The sequence below is a fragment of the Doryrhamphus excisus genome, linkage group LG21 (genome assembly GCF_037039965.1).
Source record: "Doryrhamphus excisus strain RoL-2023G ecotype Guam linkage group LG21, RoL_Dexc_Guam_v1.1, whole genome shotgun sequence".
In the NCBI taxonomy this organism is placed as follows: domain Eukaryota; kingdom Metazoa; phylum Chordata; class Actinopteri; order Syngnathiformes; family Syngnathidae; genus Doryrhamphus; species Doryrhamphus excisus.
Window position 1 is genome coordinate 7,174,415 of NC_136377.1, and position 26,030 is coordinate 7,200,444.

The 26,030-nt window shown below is 40.2% G+C and overlaps 2 protein-coding genes across 4 annotated transcripts in view; one reads left to right on the forward strand and one right to left on the reverse strand.

The window, feature by feature from the left end:
* Positions 1–5,874: 5,874 nt before the first annotated feature.
* Positions 5,875–7,531, reverse strand: LOC131137858 (ankyrin repeat domain-containing protein SOWAHA-like). Its single transcript, XM_058086228.2, has one exon. The coding sequence runs from the start codon at positions 7,448–7,450 to the stop codon at positions 6,329–6,331; it is 1,122 nt and encodes a 373-aa protein (XP_057942211.2). The 5' UTR covers positions 7,451–7,531; the 3' UTR covers positions 5,875–6,328.
* An 816-nt stretch (positions 7,532–8,347) lies between these two features.
* The window catches only part of septin8a (septin 8a), a 34,238-nt gene continuing 16,555 nt past the window's right edge, over positions 8,348–26,030 (forward strand). The window contains exons 1-6 of one of the 3 annotated variants that reach the window (XM_058086224.2): positions 8,348–8,487; positions 8,688–8,803; positions 16,339–16,453; positions 17,636–17,831; positions 20,922–21,108; positions 25,058–25,219. In XM_058086224.2, coding sequence (XP_057942207.1) covers positions 8,774–8,803; positions 16,339–16,453; positions 17,636–17,831; positions 20,922–21,108; positions 25,058–25,219 — 690 coding nt within the window. In that variant the 5' untranslated portion in view covers positions 8,348–8,487; positions 8,688–8,773. The remainder of the gene's footprint in view (positions 8,488–8,687; positions 8,804–16,338; positions 16,454–17,635; positions 17,832–20,921; positions 21,109–25,057; positions 25,220–26,030) is intronic. The other 2 variants (XM_058086225.2, XM_058086226.2) reach the window with 2 other exon arrangements.

The following is a 26,030-nucleotide window of genomic DNA, read 5'->3' on the forward strand; positions in this document are numbered from 1 at the left end:
CCCCATAGGAACATGTTAGCTCTCATCCACTAGCACTGCTAGCTAAACATGATGTCAGTGACACAAGTCATTGGCTGGTCCGAACTGGGAATCTAACATTAACTTGATTCACTGGTCGAATCCTTATATCGCTATATTTGACGCTGTAATAAAAACCAATAGAGACCGTAATTGTAAACTTTTGCTTTAGTAAATGATATATCTATAAACGACACCTCGCGTCCCTGCGCGGTAACGTAGCTTAGCATAGCGATCACCTTGTTGAACAACTTTTAAACTGAGTCAGGAATTTCACCCTTTATTAATATAATCATCTTTTTTTAAATGTGATATGGAAGAATAAAACTGGATGGAAATTAAGCTGTTACAGCTAGGTTGTCCAAAGTGCGGGCCAGGGGCATTTTTGGGCCGCACCTTTTTTGCTTAATTGTCTCTGGGAATATTGTAAAAATGAAAATAATTTGTTATTAATGACCTAGGCGGGCCAATGATAGAAAAAAAATATCCAGTTTTATGTACATTGAAATGTTTTATTTGCTTTATGGTTTCAGCTGCAAACAATGGTTGGTTAACTGTTGTCGTGAAGATCTGGCATCACAAGCTCCAGAGGAACTGTACAAACTTTGTGCAAAACACTTTGAGCCCTCGATGATCTGACCTGAAGGACAACCTGGACCGCAGGGAGAGCCTGGTGTCCACCTTCCTGTCTCGCCAGCTGTCCGGAGAGCAGCTGCTGGACTACCGGCGCTTCGTGCAGACCAAGGCCTCACTGCTCATCCGGCAGAAGGACCTGGAGGAGAAGCAGAGGCTGGGGGAGGAACAGCTGGACGCCCTCACCAAGAGCCTCTGAGGGGGACCCTCTTTGGACCTAAGGTTGGAAGTGGTCCAGCTGGTATGCCCAGTCTTCTACAGACCGGTCTGTAGTCGCTAAAAGCCCCATGGGGAGACACATCCTGCCACTTTTCAATCCCTGTGCCTTGACTTCGGTGTTGACGTTGACGATCCTTGCGTGTCCACAAGGAGGAGCTGATCAGCTTTAAGATTGTATTGAATGGAGTCACAAGGCACTAAAAACCAAAAGGAAAGCACTTTCTCATAGTAATAAGTAATAACAACAATACATAAATGCACATTTCTTTAGGAAAAAATCATCCTTACTCCATCCAGATATTTCACTTATTTTGAAATATTTTATTGTGGTTAATTCTAAACGCTATGGTCGGTGACATTAAAGACAAAAAAACAAAATCATTAACAAAAAAGACACATAATACTTGAAATACAGTAAAGTCTCGTTATATCGATATCGGTTATAACGAATTACTACTTATTACGATACTATTTTCATTTCCCGGTAAATTTCTAGTCTTTTATGATATAATTAGTTCCGTTAGTACGATACCCGGTTATTATGATAATCCGGTTACTACGATGCCCTTTTCATCTCCCGCCAGCCAATTTGGTCTGCTTATATCGATACAAAAGCAGCTTAAATCAATCTTTGCTTAAGGATTTCAATACCAAAAAAGAACACGGCGAACGGCTGCTTCCAGTCAACTTTATTTTTCACACTTCCACCACCAGAGCACAGCACACACACCGATTCCCGCACTTCCTGGTTCACGGGTCATGCTTAACCCGCCCCACATAGCTGGCCAAACACATGCCTGCAACAGAAGAAGCAACTGACATAGCATACACACCTATTCCAACGAAGACACAAGCGTACAAATACATGTACATGTATTTAATTGTGTTATACAGTTTTTCAACACAAATTTCAACCATGGGGAAACGTAAGAATCGTGATCTCGAAACGAAGTACAAGGCAATAGTGGCTGTGGAGGAGAATCCAACAAGAAGCAAATCCTCCATTGCGAAAGAGTTCGACGTGCCGCAGAATACTTTATCAACATGGTTGAAGAGTAAAGATAAAATAAAGACAGCATACGAAGCGTTGGAATTCAGCCCTGCATCAAAAAGGATGAGAAAGGCAGCATACCCTGATGTTGAGGACGCGGTGGATACCTGGATGAGGCAAGCGTGGAACCACAACATCCCTGTATCAGGAGTGATGCTGCAGACCCAGGCAGAAATGCTAGCAAAAGAATTGGGCCATGACGACTTCAAATGCTCCAAAGGCTGGTTAAATCGGTTCAAAGAACGGAAGGATCTGAAGCTACGCAAAATTACTGGAGAGGCCAAGACAGTGGATCAGGAGCAAGTTGACGACTGGCAGAATGGCAGACTGCAAGACCTGCTGAGGGATTACAAACCCGACGACATCTACAACGCTGACGAAACTGGTTTGTTTTACAAGCTGCAGCCAGACAAATCATATGTCTACAAAGATGAAGATTGCCGCGGGGGTAAACGTTCCAAGGAAAGACTTACAATCATGCCGTGCGCAAACATGACTGGTACCGATAAGTTAAAACTCATTGTTATCGGGAAAGCAAACAAACCAAGGTGCTTCAGTGGCGTGAAGAGTTTGCCGGTCACCTACAAAGCAAACAAATGTGCTTGGATGACGTCAGACATTTTCAATGAATGGCTTCAAAGCTGGGATAAGAAGCTCAGGCGTGAGAAGAGGAAAATATGCTTGGTTATCGACAACTGTCCAGCCCATCCCAATCCAGACAGCTACGGCCTGAAATGCATCAGGGTGGTGTTTTTGCCACCGAACACCACATGCCATACGCAGCCCATGGACCAGGGAATCATTCAAAATCTCAAAGTCCACTACAGAACAATATTTTTAGAAGAGGGTGTCATGAAAGCGATGGAAAAGGGGAAAGAGCTGGAATGGACTGTTTTGGATGCCATTAGGGCACTTTCCAGAGCATGGAGCATGGTGTCCGAAAATACCATCAAGAACTGCTTCCGTCACTGCAAATTTGAACAAAGCAGTGAAGAAACATCTGCAGCTGATGAAGAGGATAAAGAGGATGAAGACAACATTCCTCTTGCAGTGTTGGCTGAAAAGCTAAAAGTCGCCGACATTGCATCGTATGTTGCAGTTGATAATGACATTGCGACATTCCGAAGCTTGTCAGATGCGGATATCGCAGCAGAAATTCAAGCTAAATATGCCCCAGAAGATTCCCAGAATGATGAGGATGATGAGGATGAAGAACCAACTGACATAGCATACACACCTATTCCAACGAAGACACAAGCGTTGCAAAGTGTTATGGAATTACGAGGTTACTTAGAGTCGAGAGAAAATGCATCAGATTGTTTAGAAATGTTAAACAATATTGAATCGTTTGTGTTAAAAGGTGAAAAGAGGAAGCAGAAGAAGATGGAAGATTTTTTTAAAGTATGTATTGCAGAATAAGTACAATAATAGTAATGTAAACGTTGCAGTTTTTGTTTTCCATACATGTACTCATACATGTACTGAGTTGCAAGAGTGCGTTATGAAAATAATAAATGTTGAAAAAAAATGTGACCCATCTGACTTTAACCGAATTGTGTTATGTATATGAATGCAATCATTTTTTGCAACAATGTTTATGGTTTTGTCTGCTGAAGTATGAGGATTTTGCATTGGTTGAATTTTAAAAAAGTGTAAAGACGTTTTTATTTAATGCATTGAAGCGCCTGAGGCGGAGTGTCGAATTTGGGAGAAAACTTCTTGCCAACATTAACTTGCACTCTCTTGCTACGTAAAGGCATGAAAGACATGAAAGCCACAACAGGAAGCGGAAAACCCCCGTCCCTCGCGCCTACCCCTCCGGGTGGCAACACCGTCCCTATCGATAGTTCCGGGGTGAATTATGTCCCGGTAACCGGTAATCACTACAGCGTAAGTTTATTTTTATTTACTGTAGTACAAAATTTATTGTAGTACAAAAGCATGCTAGATACGCAATCCATGAACTCAAAGAGAAAATTACATGCCATATCAAAGATCCGCCCACTTTTAATGCAGTTCGGCGCAGGATCGGATATATGGATAGTCCGGTTATATCGGTATTTTTTCCGACTCCTGAGAATATCGATATAACGAGACTTTACTGTAGGTCTCTATTTAATTTCTCAATAGATTACGCATTTTAAAACAATTCCTCTTTTTTTTTTTTTACTTCCTTTTACTCGAATGTCATAGCCGTCGCATCAGATTTGTACAAGTGATGTTGCTCAACATCAGAATGTGTGTGTGTAGAGGTTAGAATCCTCTTTGCTGTGGTATTTTTTTTAATGTTTCATGGTTTAATCACATTTGGCTTAAAAACATCCAATGTGTGGTGTGGACTTTTTTGTACAGTATATTAATGTATTTAATAGCATCATGTGTTTAAAAAAAAAGTCAATTTTTGGAGTTTGATGAACTGTTTTGGTCTTGGAGGACACACAAACACTCTTCTTCTTCGTCTTCTGCAGGAATCCCAAAATATTTGTGAGAAAGACACAAAAGACAATGTTAGTTTGGGCCGCGTACGTCCTTGACGCAATCTTCCTCAAGGAAGGAGAGACAAATCAGGCATTTTGTCCTTCACTTCTTTTTTTTCTGCTGAGTCACATGTGCCTGTTTGGAGTTGTAAATTCCACCCTGTTGGCTTGACTGTCAATAAATTAAGAACACTCTTCTGTCCTTCCCCTGGTGACAAACTTTTATTACATCAACTTTTATTCTTTCCTGTTTAATTCTTTAAATTCTTTAATTCTTTTTTTTCTCCCTTTTAGAAGTCTGAAACTGATCCGAATCTAAACATCCAATAATATCACCTACAATATAGTGGAAGCCAACATTTCAACAAGATGTGTACGGTATTGTCATGTGTATCCTATCAATTGAAGAATCCTACGACAGTGAAGGCAGCATGCGTGCAATACAGGGACGTCAACACAAGTGACATCTTTGTCTCCCTAATTGCACACTAAATGGGTAGCGTGTCACTCTGAAGAGCACGGACAAAAGAGTGGCGAGGAGGAACAACCACACAAAAACGCCACAATTATAAACTACAATTAACAATTTTATAAGACAAAAAAACATAATTTCACTTTGTTTTTCATTTTACTGTATATATTTACTGACCAGTCCGCTAACATTAGCTTCACCTCTTACTATCTAGTACAGGTCCTGTGGTGAGTATTTTAATTGTATAACTGCAATGGTTTAAATCTATTATTATCTTTAAAGGGCATTTATAGCCAAGATAATCTTGGTGGGCTTTATTTTTTTGTTGCCGGGGGAAGTACAGGAAGTGTGTAGTTTTTTCGCTTAGCATGGTTAGTTTAAGACCATATTGACTCATTAGCACCCCTAGAGGCATACACTGGTCTCACAACACATTTAAGGACAGGACAAATATACGTATATCATGGATAATTAATCAGTAATAATAATGTTAACATTCAATATTATATTATATTAGTATTGTACCAATGTAACTATTCTTAACTCCAATTTATTTACAGTAATTCAGTCAACTTCTAACAAAGAATATCAGAAGAAAATACTGGAATAATGGCTGACTAAAGGACCAGCGGACCAAAATAAATACACATAACAGCGACAAACAACAGCTTCTTTAAATAATATATTGTGCATAATGACAAGGCCTGAGGCTTAGAGATGAGCCATTGTCTTGACGTCAAACACGGTGTGTGTTTCGTGGGAACGCTAGTGTCAGCTGACCTCAGGCAAAAACACACACACACACACAAGGGGGTAGGCAGGGTTACTAAAATAATGTTCCTAATGTGTTGATGTTGACATGACATTGCTACACACATATTTAATTTTAGTGTACTAATACTACAATAAGATACATTGCCATGGTGATATTTTACCCAATTATTTGTTTGCTAGGCGAGCAAAGACATACACTATATCGATATTTTTGCACCATCACCATTATTTATTGTGTTAGAATGACTGATACATAAAAACTAGGGATGTCCGATATTGGATTTTTTGCTGAAAACTGATTTTGATACCAATATGAGCTGATATTGATATGTAGTGGAATGAACACATGTGTTGTCTACAGCATTTTTTTAATATCGATTTTCATCATCAGGAAAAAAATCAGATACCGATATGAACTGATATCACATTTTGATACTGATATCGGACCAATAATTATTGGTATTGATAATTATTGGCCATCCCGCAAGAAAATACACAGAAATGAGGCACTGATTGCTGATTAATGCTCACTGGAGTGCAGTACTTGGCTTCAGCCAGCAGAGGCACTGTTGATTCCGTTTCAATTAATGTTTTGAGTGTGTAGAATATAACCCTAGCATGGAAAGAGGAGTTTAGAACATTCAGAAGGACTGTTTGTTAAGAAAAACGATCCACGAAGGATAGTTATGCAAAAGCGTCTGATACGATCCTGTGTCTGATGACCCCGTCCTCTCGTTCGTCGCCGACCAGTTCGTCACTTAGTGAGAAGAACGCGGCCCTCTGCTTGTGGCCCCTCCTGTGCGGCCTCACATGAGGCTGGAAGAGGCGACTTATAGAATGGCGGCCCTTGGACACATCCTGGAACAGGTCCTCCTTGTCGTCGTCAGATTGCCGGACTTTAGGTTGGCCTAACATCTCCCTGATGGTCTCCGAGGCGTCCTTGTGCAGATAGTGGTACGCCTTTTTCCCGCCGTTATCCCGTATCCTTACATCGGCACCGTACTCCGCCACCAGTCTTACCAGGATGTAGTCCTGCTTGTGCAAGGCGGCGACATGTAACGGTGTGTAGCCGCCGTGCGTCCTGGCGTTGATGTCCACAGTGATGCCCGTCTCTCTGGAGAGGTCGACGAGCTTTTCCAGCATGCCGCCATTGCCGTGCTTGGCGGCCCAGTGCAGGGCGGTGAAGCCTGACATGAAGTCCCGTTTGTGGACTAGCTGGCAGTCTCTCAGCAAGAGACCGTAGACCTGACTCCAGTGACCAGAGGCGCACTTCACCAGCCACTCGTGCTCCGCCTGGTCTAGAGGAACCGAAGATGGGATTCTGGTATCTTTAGACTCATCTGGAGGTGGTCTCCTTCTGGTATTTAAGGGGCTTTCAGGGGTGTCCACTTTGAGGTCCATGGAGGGCATCATCAGGGGTAAAGCTTCAGGTTTGGCTACAAAAGTGAGCATCTTCTGCACTTTTATTTCTGAATCTTTGCTCCTCTGCAATGCAAGCTCAAAAGGAGACAGCAGCGCTTCTCCTTCTCCTTCAGGTGGACTCTCCTCCTTGTCCTCCATTTCCTCCTGCTTCTCTTGCAGACATTTCTGGTAGGTCTTCTTGAGCACCACATAGCGGACACCCTCGCTCTCCTTCACGCAGGCGACATTGTTAACAAAAGTCTTAAAGAGTTCTCTGTTCCGAGCCTTCTCAGCCACATCGTCGCAGTCCACCGAGTCTTTAAAGCGAGACACCAGCTCGGATTTCCTCACTCGACCACCCTCGGTTAGAAGGACCGACAGGACGCTCTCTTGGCTCAACAACATGTTTTTAAAAAAAGAACTACAACGGAAAAGTCTTTCTTTCCTGCAGGTTCTGTCAACGCACCTTGACCGGCTCCTCCTCCTCCTGCTCCTGCCTACCTGAATCTTCCGGTGTAGACGTGACGTCATTTGAAGCGAATTACTTTCAACGTCTTTACTTTTTAGTTTCCCACCTAGCATTCAAAATACAGAATTTATGCAAAAATATAATAGCTTAAACTGAGCTAAGATTGTATAAATAAAAAAAACTCCTGATACCCAATTTATTGTTCATATGGTTGCATTTGGACTAACCAGCATACCTTGTGGCCATTTGAAAATAACAGTTATGCGTCATGTTTAGCATTTAGTTGTTATTAATCACCCACATAGTCATAGTAGTTGATTTAACTTGCTATGGAGGTATTTTATTATCTTCTTGTTGCACCATGAGCAAGTATGTTGTTGTGCTTTTTAACCCAAGGTGGCCTGCAATTAAAAAGTTTTTATGTATGATGTATACTGTACATGTATATTGTATATACTTCTCTATAGGAAGCATTTAAATTATGGACACGCCCACTCACTGGCCACTACATTAGGTACACCAGTACTATAATACTGGTATACTGTAATGACATCCAACACAATATATAGTGTTTTTCACCTGTTCCTAACATGAAAAAATGACATAATTAATACACCTTTAAGTTTGATACAAACTATATATACATCAAACGAATTGACAGGGATATTGTTACTTTCACAAATCAATAGGTGGCAGCATTGAGCAATACAAATGTAAGTAAAGTAACAATAAAAACAACAAGTAAGACTGATATACATCTCAACTGTTGACACATATTTTCCCCTTCTCTTGTCTTGGCTTGCAGTGTCACATTCTTGAGGACGAGTTGTGGGAAGGTCCTGACAGGTCGCCATATTGGGACGGACCTGTCCCGCCCAAAGATGTCTGCCAGGCTCCAGGAAAGCTCCCACCATGCACTGCGTTGTCGAGACAATTAAAACGAAACGCTTCTTGCTAATCAACAAAACCACAAGTAGAGTGATTTTTTTTGGTTTAAATGTTTTCACGGGGAGAACGGTAGAAGCTAACTGAATACGTTTTGTAGTGTAATTGTGTGACTATCAACACTGAAGTGTAAAGCCTAGCTTGTTTAAGCGACGCGAGAGCAATGGGTAGGTGAATGATCTTGTCATTCCACCCCTCCCTCTCCTTTCGTCTCCTCTCTGTCAGCAGCAGGCTAGTAGAGAGCGACAAGGGCAGCTCCCTTTCTGCCCCCCACCTCTTCAGTCCGCTACAGCAAACAGCACACATTCCGCACCATGGCTGCCACGGACGTGGACGTGTTTTCGGTGAGTCAACCTTCTCCAGGTGTCGCCTACAATAAATGCATACCACATACACGGTGGTGATTTGTTAAGAGGGAGTAAAAACAAGCAAAATGTTAGCGGTAGTATGGTTAAGCCTTTCCCCGTGTTGGGAGCCTCCAATGTGGGGCTCAGCCCACACGGTGGAAGTGATTTTTGTGGAAGCAGGTTTTGGACGTTTAAAACAAACAAATCACCTCTGTGTTAGGGTATTTTGTGTTCATTGTCTCTCTGTGCTCCATGTGGATTTTTACAGCAATGAAATCAATGGAAAATGTAAGCTAGCTAGCAGGTAAAGACTATTAAATAGGCTAAATAGTTGTGTAGGGAAAAGCACTGTGCATGATATCAATGACTCAGTGTCTGCACGTCATGTGGCTTCTTCTTGCAACTTCCTGTCATATTGCATTTAATTCTTGGAGTATTTTCATATTGTCACCAGTTATTGATGTCGTTTCCACCCCCTTGCAGTGTTTGTGCATGTCTCAGTTTGTCGTAAAAGACAGGAAGGCATCTGAAATATGTATAAGTTGCAGCAATAAATCATGTCTGACCCAGTGGCTTTATTTTTCACTTGGAAAATGATATCTATTTTCTCATAATGGCATTTTCTCTGAATATTGCTGTTATTTTTTCATCCATCCATGCATTTGTTATACTGCTTATCCTCATTATGGTTGTGGGGGTATGCTGGAGCCTAGTATAGTAACAGTACAGCTTTATTCTCATAATGACCTTTTTCATTGTAGTTCATTGTTAAAGATGCATTATGAAGCGGGTGTTATGAGACATGCTTATGAAGTGGACACTGGAAAGGCTAAAGGACTCATGGTGCCCAGTTGCCTCTGTACTGCTGACTGGGATGTTGGAATATAAAATTGGGGCATTGATTATGGGGGGAGAAAATGCTGAGAATGCAGCGAAACAGGCCAGCGGTAGCGGCTGGGCGGCTGCACAGCTGGGGCCTGTCTGACTTCCTGTCTTCACTTTTCGCATCTAAGTGAGACCATATTGAACAAACTGATGGGCCTGCCTGGTTGGCTGGTTTGTGTCGAAAGGGCACCACACGGTGGGAGAGTGTCACTGGCACACATTGCAGAGAGGTGTAGCTTTTGGGATAACTTTGTAGGCCACGAGAGGCGATCGATGCAGCCAATTACCCTGCAACTGTTGTTGTCTCTCATTGATTCGATCAGAGTGCGGGCCCATGAATAACAGCACGCCGCTGATTCAAACATGCCCTCTGGTTATGTTAAAACAATGTCAGAGTTTGCTGAAGTTTCACAAAGCAAAGAAACGGTCATCATTCGTCATTAAAGTTAAGATTCTGTAAACAATGTAAGTAACTAAAAATAATGGTCATTTGAGCATGCATTATATTACAATTGAATGCATCACATAATCAGTTCACAGTTCCACATGTCCAAAAGAAGTAGGAAGAAGCATTCATTCATTCATTCATTTTCTACCGCTTTTCCTCACGAGGGTCGCGGAGGGTTGCTGGAGCCTATACCAGCTGTCTTCGGGCGAGAGGCGGGGTACACCCTGGACTGGTGGCCAGCCAATCACAGGGCACATATAGACAAACAACCATTCAAACTCACATTCATACCTATGGACAATTAGGAGTCGCCAATTAACCTAGCATGTTTTTGGAATGTGGGAGGAAACCGGAGTACCCGGAGAAAACCCATGCATGCACGGGGAGAACATGCAAACTCCACACAGAGATGGCCGAGGGTGGAATTGAACCCTGGTCTCTTAGCTGTGAGGTCTGCGCGCTAACTACTCGACTGCCGTGCCGCCTAGGAAGAAGCAAAGCTTATTAAATCCTACCCCTCCATCTGGTACTTTTACAATCAGTAACTGTTACATTTGTTCACTTCCTGCTTTCCTATGTATTTTTTTTTTTTTTGTCACGTACCAAGTACGAGGTGATATGACCATACAATGACATAATGGGTACCATAGTAACTGTCAATATAGTGATTATATATATATAGCACATCATGACTGGTTCAAGACTCTTCATCCTTGTATTTAGCAAACATCAAGTGCTTGTATTGTTTCTTGAATTGGCTCATCGTTGTGCATTTTTTGAGGGTCATACTCAATCCATTCCATAGTTTGATTCCACATACTGAAATGCTATGGCTTTTTAACGTAGTCCTAGCATATAAGTGTTTCAAATTTAGTTCTTCTCTGAGATCATATTTCTCCTGTCTTGTAGATTAATAAGAAAATAATCAATATTGGATAGAAAATACACACTATGTGTTACTACTAATGCCAGCATCGCACAATTAGCAATGTTTCTATATACGTTTTTATACACGCAAAAGTGTATATGCAATTGGCTGGTGACTGGTCCAGGGTGGAATAATAAACCCAGTGTGAAAGTGGATTGGATTTTATGTGTGTCAAAACTCGTGAAATTAGGTCTGTCAATCGGTTCAAATATTCAATATCGATGAACTCATTTGCCACCAAAGATGTATTGATACGTTTTATTCTCATGTTCAGTCATGGTCACATTGACACAAGCCCCCAAATAGCTATCCTCGCCTATGCTTGCCGGTTAACTAGCAGCCAAATTTTAGCTTGCAGTTCAAAGCATGCATCTAAAAGACTCTTGTTAGTTGGGACGCCTGTATGCTAAGGTACCACTGTATAAATGACAATAATAATAAAAAAAATACAGGCAGTGCCCCAGTAATGTTTCACTTCTTGTATTCGCCGTCAAAAAAGAAATAATACCGCTAATGAAAATTGCTGTTTGACTTTGACAGCCCTAGCTAAAATGTTATGGCACAGGACAGTTTGACACTGGAACAGACTAACAAGAATGAGAAAACTGTATTAAAATCCTCAATCCGAATACTAATATCGCACGAGCAGATTTTCAGTTTCTCACAATGCTTGTCACACAAAACAATCCTGCAGCTCATGACACATTAAATTGAACAATTGTTGCTATGCTTGTGGAGTGGAGGGGGGCGGAACAACTTTCTGCAAAAGCATTGTGTCTCCAAGTAGGTAAACACATTTACACAACAGGGAGAAAAGTAACAAGCCTTTATTAGTGGCCCTCAGGGCAATTTTGACACTCATTTATCCAAACATGCCACATTAAAAGGCAGGAATCATACAGCCTTGCACTTGTAGAGAGGGTGGGGGTGGGGGGGGTGCTTTACCAGCTTCCCTACGGACCTCAAGCCTGGTCCTTAAAGCCTTAGCTGCAGCTGTTATTATATAATGAAAAGCCCAACTACATTTTCCCCATGTAAGGGCTACTTACTGACCCAACAGACCATTGTTTCACCCGTGAGGCCTTCATGCAATCTGGAATTATCATCAAGAACAACCTAAGGCAAGTGGAGGTGGAGTCATGCTTGAAACGGTAATTCATCCCATTTCTTTAAGCAAGTAAGTCTCACTGCCAGACGCATTCAAAGACTCGTAGCTAATTATTTAGCTTGTTCAGGTCAGACGGCTTGTAGCGTAGACAGGATGTGGTGTGTCATCAGTGATGCATTGTGGTGCTTATAGAACATACATGCCACAAGTGCCTGGAGGCCAGCTTGTCAAAGTCAACGCTGCGGATGAATAGTGACACCAACGCTACTGCCGGCGTGTGAACCAGTGAGTCAATATCTGCGGTACGTACAGTATAGATGAGGTCAGACGGCCTCTCAAAACTCTAGAAATAGATTTCTAGATGTTGATCACAATTGTCATTGTTACGGCTTTAACATTGTGGCTTTATTAGCAGAATGTTAGAACTTTACTCTGCAAGCCTTATGACTGAATTGTCACTTTTATGTATTTTTTTTTACCTTACTGTTGTAAAGATATTCTAATATTATAATATGATATAATAATACAACTTATCTTCTTAACTATACGACTATCTCCTACCGTATTATGCATTTTTCCTAATGAACAGCTTTATTGTTGTAACATTGTTACTTTTTATCTATTTTTTATTATTATAATATTAAAATATATAATAAAATATAAAATAAATAATAAAATATAAAATAAATAATAAATAAAATATTATAATAAAATATTATATTAATTAAAATATAAAATATAACAATAATTTGCTTGAAGTAAGATTCTTCTCCATAAATGAAACATTTTTATTGTTATGGCATAGAAAACCTCTTTACGACCTTTTGAATGCCTTTTTTACATTATTAGAGCTCTCTAAACATATAATAACACCCCTATTGTCAACATAACTTACACTCGTAACACGCATAACATTACGACTTTAATCTTCCAATGTCTTGACTTTTTGTCATGCCATTTTATGACTTTGTTGTCATGCCACATAGTTTTATGACTTGTAACGTTCTATCTGTTTTTTGACTTTATGTCCTCTGCAGTATTTCGCACTTAAGTCTTTTAACAGTCACATAAAAATTGACATTCCGTGGTTCTTACACTATTGTCTATTTAGACATATTGTACTGAGCAGCCAGGACAGAGACACAGTTTATCATTGCCTGCATGGTGGTATGTCATAAATGGAAAAAAATAAGCCAAAGAAAAAGTCACATAATTGGATCCTAGGTATCGTGAGCTATCCCAACATCAATCATGAAGGCTGAACATTTTTTTACATGTTTTTTTTTCCCTGAACAGATTTTGTGCAGCAACAGGGTGGAGGGGGGAAGTCCCCCACTGCTTCTATGGTGGAATCCTACACTAGTCACCGGGCAGAAAAAATTCAATATTTTATTTGGCACTTGGATATAAATGTTTTTTTTATTTTTTCATCAGTGAGGACAATTGGAAGGCTGCTTGCTGTCACATTTTTTTCCACTTTCAATCTCTTCCACATGGTACTTTGGCTTCTCTACTGTGCAATCTTATCTCCTGCAGCCAATCAATCCTGTCCCATGTGCTAGAATAAAACATAATAAAACCACATTGTAGTGCATCCACAGAAAAAAACTTAACTGCTTGATTGCCAGTACCATTTAGATACAGTATATACGTACTAGTATATATATTTTTTTACAATTGGGAGCACCCCACTCAGATTCAATGAAGACGCTACCCTACTTATTGTGTTTTTGTCTCTGGCCTTTCAATGATATTATCTTTACAGTCTTGTAAAGATAAATATGCCTCACTCATTTATTTTATCTTTCCTGTGGGACGGTGAAGAGTGAGGAGGCGGGGCAGTGGTTATGTGTGAGAATCGAGGAACAGGAAGGGAGTACAGATGAGTTATTTAACAACGAAAAAGTGCTGGATTGTGTCATTCCTTATCTCCCCTTCACTTTTTGCATGATACAAATTGCCAGTTATGTAAAATTCTAGCTTTTAGAAATGGAGGCATGATGGAGTTTAAACCGGATGCCAAAGAAATCAAAAGGGAAAGTTTGGTTGGGCAGCATTTGAGATAATATAACAAAATGTGTTTTTCAATGTTTTATAATGCTGGTTACTCAGGCTGGCAAAATTAGTGAAGGAAAAGCCGTATTGTTACTCATCTGATGATGCTATGTTGCTGTGTGAAATTGTTCAGAGTTTCTCTGGGTTCTGTGTTTTATTGCTGTGTCAACCGTCAACCGTTGTGGGATCTCTGTGTGAAAAAGGCTGTGGCCTCAAATAGCATCAGAACTTAACATTGCCTCTCAAGGCAGGTTTTTTTTTTTCCAGGTTGCACTTTCATGTGAATATCGCCGATGCAGAATCGAGAAGCGACAAAGCTGACTTGGCAATTTCTAGCTTTGGAGGTAGAATCAGATGTGGGGCACACCTTTTGTGTGTAAGGGAAGCCCTGTCATGCTGGTGCTGATGTTGTCATCTATAATTATTTTATGTTGGAGAGCTACGGTTGGGACTATATTGTAGTCTGTGTAAAAGGCACAGACAGGGGCTTTTATGGCTCTGATGTGCCAAATTTGCAGGATTTTTTTCCCCTTCTTTATTTCGAACATGAAAACATCCAAAGCACAACAAACCAACCCAAATCAATACAAATAAAAATACCTATGTATATACAAACATACACGTTTCCACTCCCCTAACCACCCAGATTCCAACCTCATCCCAACAAAACATATATTATTCCTTGTCTACACAGAATAAAAACCCCACATCCAACCACCCTGACCCAGCTTGAGGCACCCAACTACGTGCCAAGAGCAACCAGTTCATTATTAGTCATCCTATCGTACATCGTCCAGTACAAAAGAAAGAAAGAAAGAAACTCCAACTAAGCAGTCACCACACCAGTCATCACAAGCTAACATGGCTATAAAGACATCAATGTTATGGTATTGTGGTATCCGTGAGATTGAAAAATAAAAGTATGTGAGAGAGAAAAAAAGAAAAATATTCTTCCTCAAATTAAATAATTAAATAAAATTAAATAAAAATTAAAATAAAATAATAAAAAAAGAAAATAAATGAATTAAATAATCACACTTGAGTCTCACTACTTCCCAATTGTCACTGCTATCTGCTGGACTGCTGGATTTCCGTGCACATTTACTGTCCTCAGAATAAAATCACATGTTTTCTGCAGAATAACTGAAAAAGCACCTTACAGGTGTCCAAATTGGGATATGTTGCACTTTAGGTGACACTTGAATAAGTCTGCAGGATGCCCCCAGGTCTGTTTTGAGGTGTGTGTGTGCATATGGGTTTGTCATCGAGGTCATCAGGTGGTGTTCCTCCGTTCGTCACATGTTGAATTATGTCCCGATGAGGAGTCTCCAGAAGCCCCGCGGAACCGACATCTGTTCTCGACACCTCCTGTTGCGGTCCAGTTGGCCTTCATTTTCCAACTTGCTTAGCAGCTACATCAGACTGGCTATAACCAAAGCCTTGGAAAATAATAATAGGTAGTCATGAAATAGATGTAAGTTAGGGGTCCTCTCCGACACCTCCTGGTTCAGGGTTTTTTCTTATTTATGTAATCGCTGGTCAATTTATAAGCCATCGAATTTCCACCCTATTTCACTGGGAGCCACCTGAGGCCCCTCCCTGTAGCCATTTCCTGTTGTCCTTACACTGGTGTGGGAACTGTGTTGTTTCCTCAGGGATGGATGGTCCACTGACTTCCTATCACTCCCAGCACCGCCGCTCATGAACCTTTTCTGTGTTTAGACCTACGACAGCACGTACATTTAGTTCGAGACGTAGCTCTTCTATTCGTAGCATTGGAAGATGGCAGTGTGGTCACGTCTAGCCGAGCTCTGCTCTCAAGTCTGCTGCCATACGGTGACATCAGCCTTCAAGAATGCGGTCGGTCGGTCGTCAGAGGCTCAGCCAGACGAACAGCGCTACTAGCTAGCCTCATTTATCTCAAGGTGCAGTCTGCAGCACTGACACGCATTCTGTGTGCCTGTTTAGATAGCAAGGTTAAAGGTGAAACCACTTAGATGTCTTGACGTTTTTTTCTCGCACCCTTGGCCACCCAATGTTATCCATGATACTATGTTAATGTATATATTAATATTTCTCCTTCTGTGTTTTATTTTGTGCCCTAATAGAATGAAGAGAAGCGCAGCCTCAACCTGGGCGGCCATGTTGGATTCGACAGCCTGCCCGACCAACTGGTCAGCAAATCGGTCACACAGGGTTTTTGTTTTAATATCCTCTGCGTTGGTGAGTAAATGCCTCCTTGTTGGTGCATCACAGGATATCATAGCAAATCCCCAAATGTGCCCTCTACATCAGGGTTTCCACGTATTGTCATAACATCAGCACATAATTAGGAACATTAAAGGGGACCTTTTATGCTTTTGAGTTCGACTGATGTCAACGCAACCCATACTTTCTTATACGGGCATGCCCAGATACACAGTCGGCCCACCCTCCCTCCTCCGCTTAGCTCTGTTTACCATGTTAAATAGTATGCAGGAAATGTTTGTTCCGGTTTAAGGGAAGGATCATTTTGATTAGCTTTCCTAAAGAGGTAAGCATCAGGCAGAAGCGGTTGGAGTTTCTGATTCCCGGTCAGGAATGTTTTGTGAACATGGACGAAGCTTGACAATTTGCCTAACTGTTGCTGAAATCCAACGCCTTTCCAACATTATCGGTGATGTTGAGGAGTCAGAAGAGCAAACTGTACGTAACAATTTATCAGTGTCCGAACTGCGTTTATTCTATCTAAGTAATCAGACAAAATGAGCTCGGCAGCTGTACAGAAATCCTCGGGAGCACTTGGGAGTGTGACCGATTACTTTGGAGTGGCCATACCGGGAGGAGGGCCGGGGGTGGAGTAAATTAAACAGGCCGTTTGGGTGGGAAGTAGGAAATCCATGGAAGAGGTGCACAACCTGGAAGATCTTGAAAGCTTTCTGCCCGGGCTATTGTGTGTAGCTGCTCTAAAAGAGTGCACATGAGCCTAATGGGTCCCCTTATGATCAAAATCATCAACAGTCCAATACAAATTGACCAGCAACACCATTGTGGGTCCCAACCCTAACATTAGAAACCCTTCCTTTGATTGCCTAGTACTTCCTGAAAATGTCCCATATTTGATTTTTTGTCTGAGGTGGTTGCATATTTTTAGAACTTTAGGAAGGTCATTTTATGTGTACTCCCCACTGCCAGGCCACATAGTTACACCTTGTGCAACCGAGTGATGTGCTCACACTCTGCTCTTGCCAGTCGCTCCCCACGTTTTCAGAAACGCGAAAAATATACGTACTAAAAACACACAGAGCGGGTTGGAACCCTGACTATAGTGAAACGAGATGTATCGCTCCCCTGTGAGCAATACATCTCACACACGCTTGTCTTCCTCTGTCTCGCCTCACATTGCTCCCTTCCAACCATCCTCAGGGGAGACGGGCATTGGCAAGTCCACGCTAATGAACACGCTGTTCAACACCATGTTTGAGAACGAAGAGGCCAGCCACTACCAGAACGGCGTCTATCTGCGCCCACGGACGTACGACCTGCAAGAGAGCAACGTCCACCTCAAGCTGACCATCGTCGACACCGTCGGCTTCGGGGATCAGATCAACAAAGACGACAGGTATGAGGATAGACCTGTTTTAGATGCCGCAAAACATGTATTGTCCTATGCCTTTCACACAGAACACTGTAAAGCGAAACTGTGATTCAACCATGAGTGCTTTCACACAGGCAACACAGTGAACGTATCATATCACAGTCGACCGTGAAACGTGAATTTCTGCAAAGTCCAATTCAATATTAATGAATAGAAAAGTTAGAGCATAGCAAACTTATAAATAGAGCCTTGTAGAAATGAAATAACACCCCTATAGTCACTTTTACAGTCCTATTATTGTTTGTTCCCAACATATTCCTCAACTGTAATACAAACGCTATGGGATTACTGCAGGGACATACGAGATGGCTGCCACTTTAAGCATTGTATGCTACCAAGAAAACGTGTTAGCCTCTAGATTACTCATTCGAAACTTAAGAAAGGGGTTGAAACTGAGTGGGGAAGAAGGACAAACTAAGAAGCAAAAAAAAAATTACCACTTCCACATGGAATGGGAGATAAGTAACAAAACGTTACAGTAACAGTAACAAAATGTAGAATTGCTGTCAAAAACAATAACTTATACAGCAGGGGTCTCAAACTCTCTCAAACTGAGTAAGACGCAAAAAAAAACAACTTACCACTTCCACATGGAATGGGAGATAACTTTTTTCCACTCTGCAGAAATGGCTGACTACATGCTGTGTAAGTTAAGGTAATGCCTCATCATTACTGAACCCAAGTTATCAGTTATTGTGGCCAAGTTACCTTCATGTTGTTGAGGATTTCAATGAGAAAAGCAGCACACATTCTTGCACATATTTCTATCCTCACTGGGCCTGAGAATAACACAATGAGAGAGGGGTCGTTAGTGGAGGAGGAAGCAGTCTTTACGTTCAGCTGAGTCTTCTAGCAAAGTTGGAAGCCAACCAGCAAACGGCATTCTCACGCCCTTTGATAGCAAGCCTCCTCTGTCGGCTCGTGGAAGACGAGACCCAGCACTGTAAATTCAGGGCCGCTAAGGTCAACTGCGGTGCATTCCGCACAAGAAGATTGAAGATGCATGTGAAGGGGGGGGGGTTGGTATACGAGAGGCTTGTGGATGCTGTTGTATCAGAATCAGAATCGCCTTTATTGTCATTGTATTGCACACAAAGAAATTTGGGTGCAAACTCCACGGTGCATTTTGTCGAAGGTAAAAATAAGAATAAGGAAAAGTATAGAAATAAAACAGGGACTAACAATATAAATATAAAAGTGGCAGGTGCTGTTCAAAATAAGTCTAAATATTGTACATCAAAAACAAGAGCCTTACAGACATGAAATAACACCCCTATAGTCACTTTTACCATCCAATTATTCTTTGTTTCCAACATATTCCTCAACTGTAATACAAAAGCTATGGGATTACTGCAGGGACATACGAGACGGCTGTCACTTTAAGCATTGCACGCTACCAAGACAACGTATTAGCCTGTAGATTACTTATTCAAAACTTAAGAAAGGGGTTGAAACTGAGTGGGGAAGAAGGACAAACTAAGAAGCAAAAAAAAAAAAAAATACCACTTCCACATGGAATGGGAGATAACTTTTTTTCCACTCTGCAGTAACAGTAACAAAACGTTACAGTAACAAAATGTAGAATTGCTGTCAAAAACAATAACCTATACAGCAGGGGTCTCAAACTCAATTTACTTTGGGGCCACTGGAGTTAGGGTCTGGGCGAGACTGGGCCGCATCAGGTTTTCCAAAAAAAAAAAAAACGCATTTATTAAAAACAGAAAAATGAATACACTTTGCTTTGGTTTCGATTTTCTACAAGAAAAGCTCTGATAAAACATTCCACTGTTCTCAAATATCTTAATTTTTATTTTTCTGCACAAAATAAGATGAAAAATAAATAAACAAATCAAGAATGAAGAAAATCAATCAATCAGTAATAAATAAATATAATAATAATAATGAAACTGCAAATAATAAAAACTAAAGAAACCACATATAGTTGGTGGGTAAACAAATGTTTTTTTTTCAGATTAAAATGAACAAAGCATTATTAGAGCCCTGTAGACATGACAAAACACGACTATAGTCACATTTATACTCTTTTTATTTACAACATATTGTGCAACTGCAGGGTCTTGCTAACTCGCAAACTAGAGAGCTAGCGACCTAAATGGTAGCCTTCAAGTTATTTCCTTTAAACTTAAATAGCCAAAAACTTACCACTTCCACACGGATAGGGAGGATAACTATTAACAGTTATTTAACCTTTAAAATGAACATTAATCAAACGTAATCATTTTTTCTGGGTACATGATACCATACAGCATCCATATCAAACTTGCGTGGGCCACACTAACATTAAACTTTCTTATCAAGGCGGGGGCCTCAAACTAGTGTCCTGCGGGCCACATTTGGCCTACGGGCAGCGTGTTTGAGACCCCTGCTATACAGTAATGAGATGTAGAATTGCAGTGACCAAATGTGTAATTTCAGTAAACAAAATGTAGTTTGTGCTATTATACGTTTTACTACAGTGATATTGACTCCTAAAGCAAACCACACCCCCTAAACCAAAGGGTCCCAGCTATAATGCATACACCTTCAGATTTTTCTTGTCACATTATGCCTTTGTACTCTGTTTTTTTTTTTTGTTTTTATTTCTACAATGCACCATAGGTCCATAAAAACATGCCACAAATAGCCCAGGCCTGCACTTTGGACATCCATGGTGTACGTATTTTTCCGGAAAGGCGAAATGTAGGATGCAAGGTGCTGGGAGTCTCTTCACATTAGGAATTAACACCACTTGCTTTATAGATGTTGACTTATTGTCGTTTTAGCCGCCTACTGAGAAGCCTGACTCAATTTCATGTCATCACCAGTGTAGTGGCATCACAAAAAAAACACGCAAAAAACACTTCAGTTTCATAGATATGCTAAGTTATTACATATTGCCTGACTGTACTTAAAGAAAAGCACTGTGAGAAAGGGGTCAGAGGGCAACATAACACAACACAGGTCTCATGGCAAAGAACCAGATCACACAAAGCAGCCTTTCCCCTAGTGACAACCCCATCATCTTTTGTTTTTTTTTTTTGCGGCTTTCCACAGTTACAAGCCCATCGTCGACTACATCGACACCCAGTTTGAAAACTACCTGCAGGAAGAACTCAAGATCAAGCGCTCGCTCTTCAACTACCACGACACCAGAATCCACATCTGCCTGTACTTCATCGCCCCCACTGGACACTCGCTCAAATCCTTGGACCTGGTCACGATGAAGAAACTGGACAGCAAGGTACAAACCGTTACAGCCGTTACCCATTGTTAGCTAATAACAGTATCAGGGAGAGTCGTCGTGTGTATTTCACCCCCAAGCTCTGCCGGGTGTTGTTTTCTTTCTCGTTCACTTCGAATGAATAGAAGTCAAAGAGCGAGCTTGAACCTCCCATCCTATCAGATGTCAGGAAAGTTGTTATTTTGTGTGAAAAAAAAAGACCTTGTAGCTGGGAAAGACCTGTTGGTTTTCCCTCTTGTTCTTTGATTACACTCGTGAATTTGAATCCATCTGTCTGCATGGAAAAATCACAAGAGGAAGAAAAAAACCACTTCTGTGTTGTTCTTGCATGCTTTCGCCTACATAATTCAAGGAACATTTTCATGTTTTTCCACACCACCGCTGGAGTGTCTCAGGGAATGTGAAATACGGCACGGAATGGTTACTGAGATAATATTCTAATGCTGATTTATGTATGGTAAAGTGGCAGCTTTATGCTTTTATTGTGTCTAGTGATGCAGTGGTAATAAATTCACAACAAAGCAGATGGTCAGCTTGTGACTGAAAACCTGCTGGCGTACCTCAGCTATCAACGCATGGATGCACGCTCCCAAATGTCTTCTGATGCTATTTAAAAACAGTGAGAGGACTCCACGGCCAAGAATGGTTTTTGGCGTATAATTCAATGTAGAACGTGTCCAATTATATTCCGTGCTTTAATAATTACATAAAACTGAGTTGTATAAAAAAAAAACACCTATAAACCAAGACAATTTGCTAAACATTAAATAAAGGGAACTTCAGCAAATAAGCTAACTGAGCATATATTCTGTGTAGCTTTATGGATTCCATACACATGATGTCACGCAAATATCGTTTCATGTGAAAACCAGCCAGTGTTGAGTGATCTTTGCAAGCCAATTCTTTATGGCTGACATTTCTAGAAAAAATAAATAAACACGCCATTCATCAAAGTGTTTAAGATAAATATATGTTGAATATGTTGCATAGTCTGTGAAAGTGCTATTTTTTTCCTTTGGTTATAAATCACCACCGGTTATTGGAAGTCATTGCTGTTGGGGGGCAACGCCATTGTTGTGAGGGTAGCCGCATTTATTTTTGAATGGTAAAGGTGGTTGTTGGTTTATGTACATAGTTTGGAATTTTGTGGCTATGTAAGCATATGTACATGGAGGTTAATTAATTAAAAATGACATTTTTGGACCGTAACTATGATACTTGGTTGAGAACCATATTATAAGTCGCAACACCTTATCATAATGGTAGAATATGGTTTTCTTTCTCAATTGTCTTTATAAGTTGATGTTTACATTGTAAATCTCCAGTAGTACAGGAGTGATGGGTTTAGCAGATACTGGCTAGAGCACAGATATAATTTGCTCCGGAGTATAAGTTGCAGGACCAGCCAAACCATGAAAAAAAAGTGTGACTTATAGTTTGGAAAATGCATTAGTTACAGGAAAAGAATATGCTTGTTGTTGCTTGTTTCATTACATTCTTGTGTTGTTGTTTTTTACTGTATTGTATGTCCTTTATCCTTTCTGTGTACAGTTTGAGTGACTTCTGAATTAATTTATTGAATTATACCAGGACAAGGACCCCCCCTACACAGGAACCTCCATCTGTTCCCCATTAAAAAAAATCAGTTTGCCATCACAAAAACTGTACTGGTAATTTTAAAGAGAGATTTTAGCATTATTAACTGACACGCAAATGTAAAAAGAAGTCAACCAGTGTAAAATGGAGTCAACCTGCGGCGAACATTCGCAGTTGCAGAGGTCTCTTGCGATTCCAATCTGAAATTGTGTTTATTTTGTCTGGCTTTTGAGATTCCATTGTAGTTTCCATGCATGAATATGGAAGCTTAGCTGACACGGCTCTCCTGTCAGCCAGGAAATACTGGAAGGAACAGGAAGAACAGGGAAAAGTGGACCACAAACAGCTTTTCCTCTGGTCTGCACAATTTGCTGTCAGAGCAAGACAATGGTGTTTTTCCCTCATTAGCAGGGTACAAAATACCACCCTCCTTCCCCATTTGCCCTGGAGACGGCCTTTTCAAGCCAAGTCGAGGCTTTGAGGCAGGAGCAGAGATAACCTTTTCTTTCTAAATGAGTCTATTTTTATTCTTGAATCTCTGCTGGAAAACTGTCTTGGATGTAGGATGTAGATTAATTAATTCCACTAGCCTTTAAAGGTCCCATGTCGTACTGTTTTCAACTATTTCAAATACATTTCAGAGGGTTCACAATAATGTATATTAAGTGTGGCCACAATCTATCAGGTGTCCAAAGTGCAGCCCGGGGACCATCTGCGGTACAAGTTTTTATTTTATTTTATTGGCCCGCAGAACATTCTGAAAATATAATTTAACTAGAAAAAACAAAAAAATCATTTTAAAAAATTAAGAATTAAATCAAAAATATAAAGAGAAAAAAGCCATAATCTAACAAGAAAAATATGTAATTTTACAAGAATAATGTTGTAATATTATGATGAAAAATAACATTTTAGTAGCATGAAATTTAAATATATATATTTTTTTACATGTTCAATATTATGAGAAACAAACAAAACAAAAAATAAAAATTAGGTGGCGGAATGTTATGGCAATAAAGTCAAAATATATAATAAAATAATATAATAAAGTCATAATTATGAAAAGAAAATCGACAGGAAGAATGTTGAAATAGTTGGAAAAATAACAGCTGTAATTTTTAGGAGGATAAGGTCGAAATAATTAGAGGAAAAAGGTGTAACAAGAAAAATGTTGCAGCAATATTATGAAAAACAATCACAACTAATTGAAGTCGTAATGTCCAGGAAAATTAGCTTGGGGGGGAATTGTTATTTAAAAAAATACTATAGGAATAATATCAAATTATTCTGAGAAGAAAATATAGCACGATTATTTAAGAAGAAAGTTGAAATATTTTGGGGAAAAAAACGCAAGGATTTGATGGGGCAATAACAGCGACGCTAATGCTAATAGTATGGTTTTTCACCTATATCACAGAGCTGAGATGCACCTTTTTTCTTGAAATATGTATATATATATATATATATATATATATATATCTAAAACATCTTATATCCACACATATTGCTTAACAAGTATCAAAGCGGCCCTGGCATCCTTTCTATCCATTTTTGGACGCCCCTGATATACAACAACATAACATTCAATAGTGGGGACACAAACGTTAGCAACACTCACATAGCTGTATGAGCTACAGTGCTAACATACTTGAACAACAACATGCTAGGCTAGCCAACTTGATGAATAAAAACACAATTTATGGCTCCCATGTCAGTCGCTGACTGGCAGAGAGACAGACTTTATTTTAAGATGTGTAGCGAAGCCTCTTTCTGTTTTGGTTAAAATGAAATGAAATCCTATCCCAAAGAGTTTTTAACATTTGCCCCCCATGTGAACCCACCACATATGGAGACTTATCTGCAAATTACTACTACTATTCTTTTACAATGAATTCACTTTATTCATTTATTGCTGCTGTAATTAATGATCTGTCCGGCAGGGTTTACAGTGCCTGTAATATCACTCCCAAAAAACTCACTGACGTGCCACTCTGTGGGAATCGTCATTGTCCCCCCCCCCCCCCCCCCCAGCTGGAGATTTGATGTTGATTGAACATGAAACCCTGTTTGTTTAATCATCAGGGTTTGTTTATAAATTAGCATATTTGCCAGTCATCACTACATATTCATATGTTTTTGTTGACACCATTGTCACCAAAGGAAGTACGTTTTGCATATGGTGCCATGGAATGGACATATGCAAATGACCTGTCAGGCATGATAACATCACGCGTGAGAATGCATGTCAGACCAGGCTTAAAGAAACATCTCACACACACACAAAAAAAGTCCAGATTTATGCATTGAATCTTGCACTGACTTTACAATGTGTTTGTTGTCTTTTTTTCCTCAGGTCAATATCATCCCCATCATTGCCAAAGCAGATACAATCTCCAAGAGCGAGCTCCACAAATTCAAAATAAAGATTATGAGCGAGCTGGTGAGCAACGGCGTCCAAATATATCAGTTCCCAACAGATGATGAAGCAGTCAGCGAGATCAACTCCTCCATGAATGTAAGCACTAAATTTGTATTTTTAAAAAATCCTGCACATTTAAAAAAAAAAAATTAACAAATATGAAAAACAATGGCTTCATGTACGGCACTGTAAAATGTTTGGGAACAACTCCGTACCCCTCAAACGTTAATTTGAATCTGATTTCATAATGACTACTCTGCGCACATTTCACGAGCGGGAAATTCCACCACGGATAAATAAAGACACGTTTGGTTTGACATTTGGCTCATCCTTCGCCGTCTATTCCCAGTGGGTGACATCAGTACCAGTATGTGCCACTAAACCCAAAATCAAGCTGGCCACTGGGCGTCAACATGCCAACTAATTTTTGGGGGTTGTGGCATGGTTGCCCAATGAAGCAAAGCAATGACAACGTGTGTGTGTGTGTTGTTAAATCACAACACCAAAATAGACCTCTCGGCCCCCACTGAGCCGCATGTTAAACTGGTAACAGACCTGTGGTGGAGATCACATCACCACAGTTTGTTTCTCATGTGGGCAAACGGAGAAGTGGCTCCTGCTGTAAAACAGTAGTAATTAGTTTCTTCTACTTTTAATTACATGCGTTTAAGTCAGGGGTGTCCAACGTGGGTCCTGGTGGCCATTTGCAGCCCATTATTGTATAGATATATATATATATATATATACACATACATTTTTTTTTACCTGCGTAACATTCTAAAAATACCATTAAAAAATTATTATAAATTAAATTATTGTAATGAACACCATAAATATTAGTCTTGCATTTATTTTATCTAGATATTTACATTCTTTGACCATGAAAACATACCATAGAGAGCTTTGA

Bases quoted from the DNA above. Each gene is read 5' to 3' on its own strand.
- LOC131137858 (XM_058086228.2), bottom strand. From the start codon at position 7,450: ATGTTGTTGAGCCAAGAGAGCGTCCTGTCGGTCCTTCTAACCGAGGGT.